Source organism: Thermobia domestica, chromosome 5 (assembly GCF_964235325.1).
Source record: "Thermobia domestica chromosome 5, izTheDome1.hap1.1, whole genome shotgun sequence".
Classification (NCBI taxonomy): domain Eukaryota; kingdom Metazoa; phylum Arthropoda; class Insecta; order Zygentoma; family Lepismatidae; genus Thermobia; species Thermobia domestica.
Window position 1 is genome coordinate 14,124,527 of NC_137458.1, and position 12,503 is coordinate 14,137,029.

At 36.0% G+C, this 12,503-nt stretch overlaps 1 protein-coding gene across 4 annotated transcripts in view; it reads left to right on the top strand.

Moving 5' to 3' along the window:
- LOC145685725 (uncharacterized) overlaps positions 1–12,503 on the top strand; it is a 305,763-nt gene that overhangs the window by 207,222 nt on the left and 86,038 nt on the right. For 3 of the 4 annotated variants that reach the window (XM_081758218.1, XM_081758220.1, XM_081758219.1), the window contains exons 5-6: positions 1,181–1,328; positions 11,624–11,740. In XM_081758218.1, the coding sequence (XP_081614344.1) occupies positions 1,181–1,328; positions 11,624–11,740 (265 nt within the window). The remainder of the gene's footprint in view (positions 1–1,180; positions 1,329–11,623; positions 11,741–12,503) is intronic. The other variant, XM_081758221.1, reaches the window with a different exon arrangement.

The window sequence follows — 12,503 nt, forward strand, 5'->3', positions numbered from 1 at the left end:
CGAGCTATGTCAGAAACATGATCGACTCGGCAACAGAGGCTGTATTTGACAGCTTTGCACGCTGGCAGCTTCTGAGTTCGGTTCATCATGGGTTGTTCTGATTTTTCCCCACACTTTTCTTCACTTTATCCAATTAAGAGTTATGTTTTATTTATAAATCAGTTGCGCTAGTCAATACCGTCAGTCTTCCGATAAACTGTATGTAACTGTTCAGTCAATAGCAGACGAACGATACGTAAAGCCTTAAGGATCAAGTCAGGCGGAAACGGAATGTACTTTGCAAGTGATTCGTAATTTTATCTTTATCTGATTCGATTGAAATCATGTTAGAACTATGGCCAGTGGAACAGGCAAACGAGGAAATTCTTGTTCCTGACCAATTTAAATATAAAACATGTTATTACGCGTGTCCAATAGGAGCGTATACTGCAGTCTATTGAATACAAATAAATAAAATAAAATATAATGATTGTAGTTACTAATAGCATGCGTCTCTAAACATGGCAGCCGCATGGAAACATATTTGGGTAGTACACTGGATGTATCTGTAATCTCCTCGTTAAAACACATCTTTTGGTCTTGACCACCTGGTAGAACTCACTCGTGGATAAGCGATTAGTGTATAGGCCGTTGGTGTGGGAAACCCGTGTTCGATTCCCGATGGGAACTCATGTGGTTTTGATTCCACATTAAGTTGTACCTATATATTTCGAATAGCTTCGCTGCTAAAAGGGACGCTAAATTGCAAATCAAGTTAAGCGCTTGCCACAACTCTGCAAAGGTATTGAGAGTAAATTGACATTCGTAAGGATTTAATCTTTTTTTTTTTTTTTTTTTTTTTTTTCACCAAGGGAGAAAAGGCACCGCAAAGCAAAATAAGGTTAAAAGTAACAGACAGTATTTTCACTTCATTCGAAGATTTCCGCAAGTATACGTTCATGATAATCGACGAATAACATTATTTACTGGCTTCCACAAAATTTCATTTGATTTTCTCTTATAGAAATGAAGTTGAGCTTATTGTAAACGTTATCTAAACTTTGAAATTGGTTGAGAGTTAAAGATACGTTTCTTAAACATGATTTTGTCTGTAGCATAGCTTGTTTCTTAAAAAAGTGAGTTCAAGTTAATTTGGTTATATTTCACAATTGAAACACATGTATTTTCCGTTTTGTTTCAGCCGGACCTGATGTACTACTGGGCCCATTCTGAAGCTCCAGTTCAAGCTCCTCCAACTCCTGGGAAACTGTCGAACAGTGCGTGGCCTCCGTGTTTGCCTTATGTTGCATCTCCGAGTACACGTGCTGGAGCAAAGTACACAGAAGCTGGTGAGTGTCGAGTTTTCTTCGACAGAAATTCAAATTACTTATATGAAAATAAAAATTAATATACTAATAGTAAGAGTCAAATGAAACAGATCTTCCCAAAAGACATTGCATCAATATAGACTAAGATGAAAACAATATGTAGGGTGTGATCAAAAAGTACAGTGAACGTAGTTGCACAGTGCCATATATCGAGGTTGTATCCATTTGAACTAGTAAGCCCAGTAGCCTAAATCTTTGGTATAGTCAGTATCGAGTGTGAACAAGTTGTGACATGTTAGTTGGCTTCCAGAGGCAGAAGAGTGAAGAGTGTCTGTCGCGTGCCAACATTAAGTTTTGTTCTAAGCTGCAAATAAGTGTAAAAGAGGCTCACGAAATGTCAAAGTCAGTGTATCGATGAAGCGATGGCATGGAAGAATGTTTATAAGTGGAATGAGCGATTCAAAAGCGGCAAGGAATCGGTTCAAAACGAGCAGCTATCGAGACATCCTTCGACGTCAAAAACAGGTGAAAACATGCAAAAAGAGGCACAAATGATTTGTTCAAACAGGCGAATGATCATTTGAGAGCTTTCCGAAGAACTAAACATCTCAAATGGGTCTGTGAAAAGCATTTTAACAGCCAATGGGCAAATATTTTCCTTCTTCACCGCGAAAATGCACCGTGCCACACCTGGCTTTTGATCCGCGAGTTTTTGGCCGTAAAACTATTCCTGCCTCTCCACATTCACTGTGCTCTCCAGATATAGCACCATGCGACCTTCGGCTCTTTCCAAAAATTAAAACCATGCTTAAAAGAAAATGTTTTGACATCGTTCTTGACATTGAGAGGGCCACGACAGAGCAGCTTGAACGACCTCCGAAAACAAATTTTCCAGAAATGTTTCCAGTCATGGATTCAACGTTGGGATAAGTAAATTGCCAGCCAAGGACAGTACTTTGAAGGAGATTAAATCAAATTCCATGTAAGCTTATTACTTTGTTTCTAATAAAATTATTCACTGTATTTTTTGATTACACCTCATACATTGCAAAGGAATATTAATAATGGAATAAATATTGTTTTAAGTTGTGAAATTTAATCATGATTAGTCCTTTCAAAATTGGTGACCCATAATAATCGTAATCCTCTACATAGTTCACATCCAAATACAATAATCATTCTACTTGCTCTCAAATGTTATATACTGTTACTATGAAGGTTAATAGATAATCTTAATATAATTCATATAAACTATACTGGTAGCACAATAGAAATTGCAGTCTCTAATTATTCGGTCCTACAGCATTCATCCGTCTGGCGACGTACGGGAGTTCAGTATCCGTGCTTATCAGTTTTTTACTCGCTCCATACTTTCGGAATTATATGCAAATGAGTATACAGAATGACGCACAAAATATACTATTTCTTAAATAGTGTTCGTCAATTTAATAACAAAAATTTTAATAAATTAATTGACAGGAAGCGCCGATTTGTGAAAAGCCATTGGCGGGACAATAGTTCGTGGAGTTATCATAATAGAGCTAGTGTATATAAAAGAAGTACAGGATTTGTTCGTAAAGTAATAAAACTGGCCGCCGCGAGGCGCTTCAGTCCCAGCAGCGCGCTCTTCGGTGGGGTATTTTCTTGTAGGGGTCTATCTTAAGCAACTCACTGGGCGGCAATCGCATCCGAGCTCTAACACAATGAAAATCACGCGTAGCGCAAAAGTTGTTTTTGAGTTTTTGTCATGGTAGAGAACGTGAGGAATTAAATTTTGCTTAACCTGGGCAAAACCGCTTCCGAGATACTTGCCTTGATCAAGGAGGCTTTCAAAAATCTCCTGGACTTCGACCTGTAATCGCGTAGTGCAGCTCCGGCGAACGTTCTTATTTCTCACGTTCTCTGCCGTGACAAAAACTCAAAAATAGCTTTTGCGCTACGCGCAATCCTCACTGCATCAGAAGAGCTCGGACGAGACTCTCGCCTGGTGCGTCGCTTATCTTACACCACCACCACAAATTTCTCAGACGGGAAGCGTGCCGCTGGCGACTGGAGCGCCGCGCGGCGGCCAGTGTCATTACTTTAGAAACAAACCCTATAAGTTCGCGGAAGAAAATAAAATTTACTGTCAAACAACTTTCTTCGGACAGTGTTGTATTGTTTGGCTAATCCAAGAGAGTTATGGTAGTATAGAGGGTCTTCCGTGGTTATTTCAAAACATGGTATGGCACGCACTATTGGGAGAACTAATATTCAGCCATCATGAACAACTTTCGACAAAAAATAACACGGAAGATACTTGTAACCAGCATATATTATTTAGATTGGATATCAAGACCTATAGTGGCCGCAAGAACTCGTGACGCCTGGGCTCTACACCAAGCATAGAACTACTTTGACTCACGTATGATGCATCGGAAGAATTCGGTACGATTCGTGGAGCTGCCTTCCGAGCACACACTCGAGATAACGTGAACAACAGAAGTGCACCAGCAATGTTGCCAAAACATGGCGAACGAGCGACCAAAAAAAAAAAAAAGAACTTTAACACAAACACTAACAATTATTCAAATTAAACATAAATAATAACAATTATTCAAACAGTAATAATAGCAAAAATGAAACAACAACAAAATTTAACAAAACGAAATTAGCGACAATCCGACAAAACTGTGCCTTCAGGAGATGTTCTTTGCAAAGCACGAGAGATGAATCAGGCAAAATTCCATGCGTGGGGAGTTGACGACTGGGACACACTCTCGCGTTCTATTAGGTGGTAAATTCGGTAGATCTAGATGAAGCTTCACGACTCCGTGCAATCACTAACAGAATGTGCCATATAATTTGTTCCGAAAAAAAGAAGAAAATTAATAATACAGATAAATACTTCAAATTGTTGTAAAATGAAAATTTTTACAGTTACTTCTGCAAATCTTTTATTTTCTAATCATAAAATTCCCGATTTTGTGCACCAATAAATATATTATGTATAAAACAGTTTTGCTAGTATATTCTGGTATTTGCAAGTCAATTAATTACCTAGTTCTGAATGAATCATAAGGTAAAGGATTTGTAGATGAGACTATTAACACTTTCTTTTTCAATAACTTGGAGTACCTGTATTATTAAATCTGTTGTTTTTTCTACAACAAATTATATAGCACATTTTATTAGATCTTTCTAGCCAATCTAAGTATTATATACTTGGTACACACTAAAAGCAATACGTACGATAATAGATTTTACTATTCCGGTGTCTTGGAGACATTGATTTTTGTAAAGATGTTCTGTTACGTAAATTGTCTGTGTTGCTTGCTTAGATTTGTGGTATAGAAACCAAAGTAGACAGTTTCTTTAGTGAACGTGCTGGTCTCGTACCTTCCATGTATGCCGCGAAATTTGCAAGAATTAACATTTTGGAAGAGAATTTCAGCAAAATTTTCCTACACCTTGTTTGTGACATCAGATCTCCAGCTCCCTGCTAGCGGCGAAAGTCTGTTCTGTAGACAGGAAAACCTGTATGAATCATAACCGTACTGTACTTACGGTAGGAACAGTAGTTATTTCAATAGAAATTTATTTTATCCCAAAATCAGGAAGGAACAAACTATTAGAGACATATCCGATGTTTTATTTCCGTTCAATTGAGATATTATTGAAATCTTGGACCATAGAACATAATAAGTAAGGATCTTGGGCTAATTTAATTTGTTATAGTAATTGAGACAGTGTGAAGACGTGTTCCAAGAGGAAGTCAGCAATACCGAACTCAACACGTGTTAACATGCATTCATTTCGTCGAAATACTTAAATCCATTTTCAAACTTTGAACTGAATAAAGCATGCTTATTTGGATTTCATTGTGAAACGAAGCCAGCTTCTTATAACGGATACTGCTTTATCGTCGGTGGCTGAAGTAGTGTTAAATTTTGTTGCATTGCAAACTGTTTTCTGCAATTTGTTTGCCTTTTCATTTGTGTGCTGCATATTGTAGTATTAGTCAGTTCTTCGTTGAAAATATGTAGTACAGAGTAGCACGTTGTCTTGAGCAATTTTGGGGACAAAGGGAACGAAAACTTGTGACAACTTTATCGGATCATGAAATTAATTGTTACATATTCACAATTAATGTACTCACTGTGTATGTAAGACTAAAAAGGAGTCGTAGAAATGAAACGAAACTGCATAATCTGAAATGTCATTGCAATGATCAGGGAAAACTGGCAGTGGAGCTGGCAAAATAAGTATACTGCTGGTTCCGCCTCTTTGCTCCTTGATACATGGTCCGATTAAATTGGAAAGAGAGTCGTACAACCGTTGTATTCTCTGTCGAGGCAAGGATCCACGACCTCGATTGTAACCGGTTCTTGAGATCCTGCAAATCAACACCGGGTCGGAGGTAGAGTCCTTGTTGATCTCTCATACGTTCTATTAAGGGTACATGAGGGGATCTTGACATAACACAGCAGTTCATAGATAACATAGTGTGTGTGGACGAATATCATCTTGAAAACTTTACCCACAGCGTTCTTCCAAAATGAGTAATACATACAGACACAAGATGCTAGTGACTTACCGCTCTGCCCTCAGATACCTTCGATTACAACAAAGGTTTCTAAAGTATTGTCCTCTTGCTTCACATACATGTAATACTGCTGTTTCTGTCCACCACATTAGCAGAGGAGGAAGTCTACTCCTCAACGCTACCATACTTGTACAGAATAGTTATCAGTTGTGATGCAGAACTGAGCTTCATCAGTAAACATGATTTGACTCCACTCATCAGTCCACGGCTACCGAGCACGTCACCATGCCAAACGCAACGTCTCTACTCTGGTATTAATGATAATTTGTTCAAAGGACTGTGATCTCTTAAGTGCTTCAGTTGAAGTAGCATAATATGCTTCGTTCACTGTTTTATCTTCCTTGAGGTACTCAGCCAGAATAATGCCCTGCGAATCCCAAAAAACAGAGACCATCACCTATCCAGCTGATGGGACTGATTTGTACTTCTTGGGGGTGGGGGAGGAGAGAGTTTCCACTGTTTCGATTGAACTTTGGATTCTGGCTGAAAGTGATGAACCCTTGCCTCGTCCATTGTCACAAAAAGTTTGAGAAATGTCACAGGATCTTTTTCAAAAAGGGTCAAGTTTTCGGTGGAAATGACGTGTCTCTGTCGTTTTTCTTTTGTCAACATTCTTGGAACTCATTGTTAAAACCTTGTGCATGTCCAGTACATCTCTTATTATGTGTCCAACGCGTTCTTGAGATATGCCCACTCTCTCAGCAATGTAGCGTTCTGTCACACGCCGGTGTGCCATGATATCATCTTATATTGCAGTGATGTTTTCCTCGGTACTGGCTGTGACTTGGTGACCGCACGTTTGCTCGCTTTATCCATTTTTCAAAATGTGGTCACCTTGGCAATTTCAATCTTCAATATCTGAAACAAACAAAAAGATGTTAATGTGAAAATTGATATGTAAGCTAGCCAAAATACATACTATTAGTTGCTAAAAGGATATGTGGCTAGGATAAGTATTTCATGGGTAGGCCAAGAATTTTCAGTCTTCCTACGTATTTTGTTCGGGGTTACTTGAAGGAGAGAGACTTCGCTCATAGTTTCCACGCAGTCAAGGAGTTGAATACGTTATCCGTTATGAAATACGAGTACTTCCACTGGTACTTTCACTTGCAGTTTCCAATAATTCACCCACAGAGACGGAGGACTGTAGTGGATATTATTTTCAAGACGATAACATTTATATACTGCGTAACATAAAGTGTATTAAATGTGAATGTGTGACTTTTTGTTACATGGTCCAATTAAATTATTACAATTTTTCACAATCTTTCTCTCCTGAATTTGGTAGATACAAAATACGCCATCGTGCTGCAGCAGTGAAGGAGTTTCCGTGCTTGTTTAAACCTGTCTCTATTTCTTTTTCCTGTAGACTATGTTAGCATGTTTTTCTACAAACCTTTTATTTATTTCTTAGTACAATATTACAAAATGTAGTCAGTTTTGTTTTCAGTAAATTTTGAATTCTCTTAAGAGCCTCACATACTAAAAATAATACAAAATTTTCCATTTTTCATTGGCTTGTTCTTCATAAGTGAAAGAAGATAATCAAATGCAATTTACCACAATCATAGATAATGTTATTCTACAACAGAAAATATAAACTTGAAAAATTTTCAGTGTTGTCATTCATAGAAATTACAGTGTTGCCAGAATAACATTTCCCCCAAAATCTAAGTTAAGGCAGCGACTAGAGGAACGAACATGCATTTGATTATCATGTTGTTTTGGTATCCTGTGAACTACTTTTTACATAACATTATTATTTAATTTTAATAACTGTATGTTAAAACTATTTTGTTTATTACAAACTAAATATAACTGTTATTTAAAAAGTAGCTCACGGGATTCCAAGAAAATGATACGTAATCAAATACAATTGAGTTCGTTCCTCTAGTCGCTGTCTTAACTTAGATTTTGGGCGAAATGTTATTCTGGCAACACTGTAATTTCTATGGATGGCAACACTGAAAATTCTTCAGGTTCATATATTTTCTGTTGTAGAATAACATCATCTATGATTATGGTAAGTTGCATTTCATCATCTCCTTTCACTTATGAAAAGCAAGTAAAAGAAAAATGATAAATTTTGTATTATTTTTAGCATGTATTCTATGTTGACAAAACTTTTTTTTTTAAGTATTGTGTTGTTTCTTTTTATTTACGTATATTATTGCTTTGTCATTTAATTCTTATTAGATCTTGCTAAAGTATTATTTTTTTCTGGATAATATTGCACTTCTTAGAGAAAACTGCACATTAAGAAATTTATTATTTCTTTTTCTGTTATATGTAATGTACTGTATTTCAATAAAGTATTCTGCACGAAACGTATCATGGCACCCAATAAGTTTATAATTTATTTAATTTTAAAGCACCAGCACCTACGATATCCGATTTTCGCAAACTTACTCTGGAAACTCTATAGATATATACTTTTGACGATATAAACCTACCTTTCTTGACATAGGAGACTTACCTGCATGCGCCCCAGATTCTAATTTTGGTTCCCAACAACAGCTCGACGCACCCTGTGGAACCTGCGGCCACAGAGGTGTTAAACATTCCAAATGCTGCTGGTTGATTAGTCTATGGAACCTAGCGATATGTGCCGCAAAGCCTGTCAAAACAGAAATTGCCCAGTGGACAGGTAATGTCGTATTGAATACTAAGAAATGATTCCTATGACATAACGTCTTCGAGATTACTGCAGACAGTGAACGACAGGGTTTGAACCTAGAATTTCCGTAAACCGTTAAAAAATAAGTAGCAGTTTGTATATGTTTATTAATTAATGATTCTATGGTAAAAAAAAATCTGAAAGAAAGAAATATTCGTATTTGTTTTCTTGACAAATAAACTTTAAAATCCTGTCTCGGATTTTATTCCTCATCTGTATTAGTGGTGTCTGAATTCGAGATGGGTTTTGGAAGCTAGTTGATCAAGAAAACAGAATACGGCTTTTGTGTCACGAACTTTTTTTTAACTCCTTATACTCTGATTTGCAACATAAAATAATTATAGGATTAAGTTTTGTTAAGTACAGTAAAGCTTATAATAAGTTGGCCTCTCTAATTCCTCCACATATCCCGTGGAATCCTGTAGCATAACTGTCTATTATCATTCTTCCGCATGTTGGGTATTCATGTAAATTGGACTTTCTTTCTTTTGTTTTCTTTTTTTTTTTTTATTACATGATAAAGGCCAACTGAGCCAGGTTTCACTGTACAGTATTTGAATGAGAGAAGTTTTAATTAGTTTATTTTCTTATTAGTTTAACTGTATTTATAGAAAGTAATGTAGCTGAATAGAGTGCGAAATAATAATGTTCTAAGTTTGTATCTGTTATACATGTAATCTTTAAGTTGTCATTTTAACCTTACACACGATTATTGCCATTTCCTTTTCTGATATCAGGTTAATAGTACTGATAGAATATAATTTAAAGTATTATTGTTAAAATAATAATAATTATAGATAAAATCAAGATTTTAGGGGGTTGAGACATTTTGAAAATGCCAGTGAAAGGAAGGGATACCTAATCTCTTAAGACCTTGGGCGCAACCCCTAAATTTATCATTCTTACCCCCCAAGATCATTATTGTTGTCAAATTTACCCTTCTCGCTCGAAGACTATTCTTTCCCCCAAATTTACGATTCTTCTCTTAAATTTACCATTCTTCCCCCAAATTTACCGTTCTTCCCCCAGTTTTACCATTCTGCTTCCCAAGATTACTATGCTTCCAAATTTACCATTTTGCTTTCCAAAGTTACCATTCTTTCCTTAAATTTACCATTCTTTCCCTAAATTTACCATTCTTCCTCCAGATTTAACAATCTGCTTCCCAAAGTTACCATTTTTCCCAATTTACCACTCTTCCCCTCAAATTTACCATTCTGCTTCCTAAAGTTATCATTCTTTACTTAAATTTACCATTCTTCCTCCAAATTTACCATTCTGCTTCCTAAAGTTACCATTCTTTACTTAAATTTACCATTCTTCCTCCAAATTTACCATTCTGCTTCCTAAAGTTACTATTCTTTACTTAAATTTACCATTCTTCCTCCAGATTTAACATTCTGCTTCCCAAAGTTACCATTTTCCCCCAATTTACCACTCTTTCCCCCAAATTTATCGTTATGCTTCTTAAAGTTACCATTCTTTACTTAAATTTACCATTATTCCTCCAAATTAACATTCTGCTTTCCAAAGTTACTATTCTTTCCTTAAATTTACCATTCTCCCTCCAAATTTAACTTTCTGCTTCCCAAAGTTACCATTCTTTCTTCAAATTGACCAGTGTTCACTAAATTTACCATTCTTCCCCCTAATTTACCATTCTTCCCCCCAAATATACCATTCTGCCCCCAAATGTACCTTTGTTTCCTTCAAGTGAGTGAATCATTCCTTTTTTTTTTTTGGCACGTATGTCCATCTCTCATTCATTCTCATAAATTGACCTTTAACAAAAAGTAATGGTTCAATTGCAATTACGACATTCTTTCAAAAACTGTGAATATAAAGTTAATTGATCACTCCTCTCTTCGTATAATTTATTACAAGTATGTGGAGACTTTATAATCTCAAGTGAACTAATTCTTAGCGTAGACTCTGACCTATATCATGACGAGTAAACGTACCTTCCGCGTTTACGTATCCATCAGTAATATAATATTTAAGTGAGATATAGACCTACCTGAGGGGGTCTAAATCACTTGAGTTCCCGCTGGAAATCGAAACAAAGGCAGAAATGCTAATTATTCATTCCTGACATCTCTCCTAGAATCTATATATTACTAACTTTTTAATTTTATTTCATCTTACTTTCCACTATTTTTTGTTTCCTTGACACATACTATTCCTCTAACTGTTACTCCTGTAGACATCTCTAAAGTCATTTCCTGTGCATCCTGTCTCCTACACATTTCTTCTAGTTTTAAACTCTACTCCAAGAGTTCCTTCATAATACTCAAAATGGATGATAGTAATACATGACATGCACACATTCTCTCTCCCCTACACATTTTCTTTCTTCTTTTCCCTCTACAGTTCGTTGACGAATAGTTTGAGGCTTGAAAGCTAAATATTTCCCCATTTAGTGCATCCAGTATATTTTTTTGTGTCGTATTGTTGCTGGTAAGGAAGGCTTAGAAGCAACAACCATCGGTTTTGTCTACGAATTTATTTATTTATTTATTTATTTAATTTGAGTAATCAGTAGGTGATTTTTTTACAGTAAACATGATGATATATAAGTAAGATCACAGTTGCCTTTTCTTTCTTTCGTCCTTTCTTTTTTTCCTTTTTTTGCTGTAGTTTAAGATATGCTTTCCTATGTAATAAAGATATTCGAAGCAATATAGGGAACGTGGTCTTAGAGTCTTGATTATTTGTATTGGCAATGGGCTGGTTATATGTTTTTAAGAATATAGAAATCTATAAATCTTTCTTAATACGATAAGAAGAGGTATAATCTACTTTTGTATATTATTTTAGATATATACGTCAATACGTAACTGATATGGTTTAGGCTTGCAATAAAAGATTCAAAGAAATCAAGAGTTTGCATTTTATTTGATGCAAAACTTTACAAGTGAGACTCTTATAGAGTTTATAAAGTAAACTTAAGTGCTTATTTTCTAAAAAGTACATAAACCATGTGTACTATAACAAGTATGAGTTTAATGGGTTATGTATGTCCAACGTTGATCGTGAATTTTCCAACTTGATTAGAGGTAAATGGGAGTTCAGTTTCGCCCCGCAGTACCAGTACTCCGACCTCACTACCTCCTACTCCTGGAACAGTGGAGAGGGATATCCAGAAGATTGAGGAAAATCAGGAAGAAGAAGGTACATTGAATGTCTGTGTGTGATGGTAGTAACAATTAGTGCTCCTGACTAACATATGCACCATGTATGTTAGTATATACTAGATGAATGCACTGGACTGCACAACAATTAAGCACGTTCCTCCCTATCGAGTAGCCCTGGTGTTATTCTGTTCTGCTCAGAACAAGTTTTTTTTTTTCTTTCTTGTATGTTAATATGTTTTTATTTTGGTATTCTATTTAGTGTAGAGTTGGACTTTTCGTTTATATTCTTCAATTTTGCATCCACATTTCATTTTTTAGATATGCACTACAAGATTTAGTTCTGAAGTGATTCATGTGTGTTTCCTCTTAAGTGTTTATTGTGTATTTATATACGAGGCGTTATCGAAAAGTAAGTACCGTTTTGGAAAATCAAATACTAAAACAGGTTTGTTCAAGCCAAATTTATTTTTACATGAGAGAGCATACCTTAAACTATTTTTCGACATTATTTCCAGCAATGTTCAAACACTTCTCATAGCTTGTGACGAATTTGTCTAAATCTTCTTCGAAGAAACATCCTGCCAGTGAAGACAACCGTAACTCCATAGCGGTTTTTACGTCGTTGTCAGTTTCAAAGTGCTTACAAATTTCATTGAACTACCTCAACCCATCTTCGCACCATTCACCACTCATTGTATTTTCACCGTAAGTCTCTAGAATTTGAAGATGAATTTCGGCCGGCGTAACGTTCCTTTCATTCAAAAATCGGGTAACAGAACGAATCTCACAGTAGACAGGTT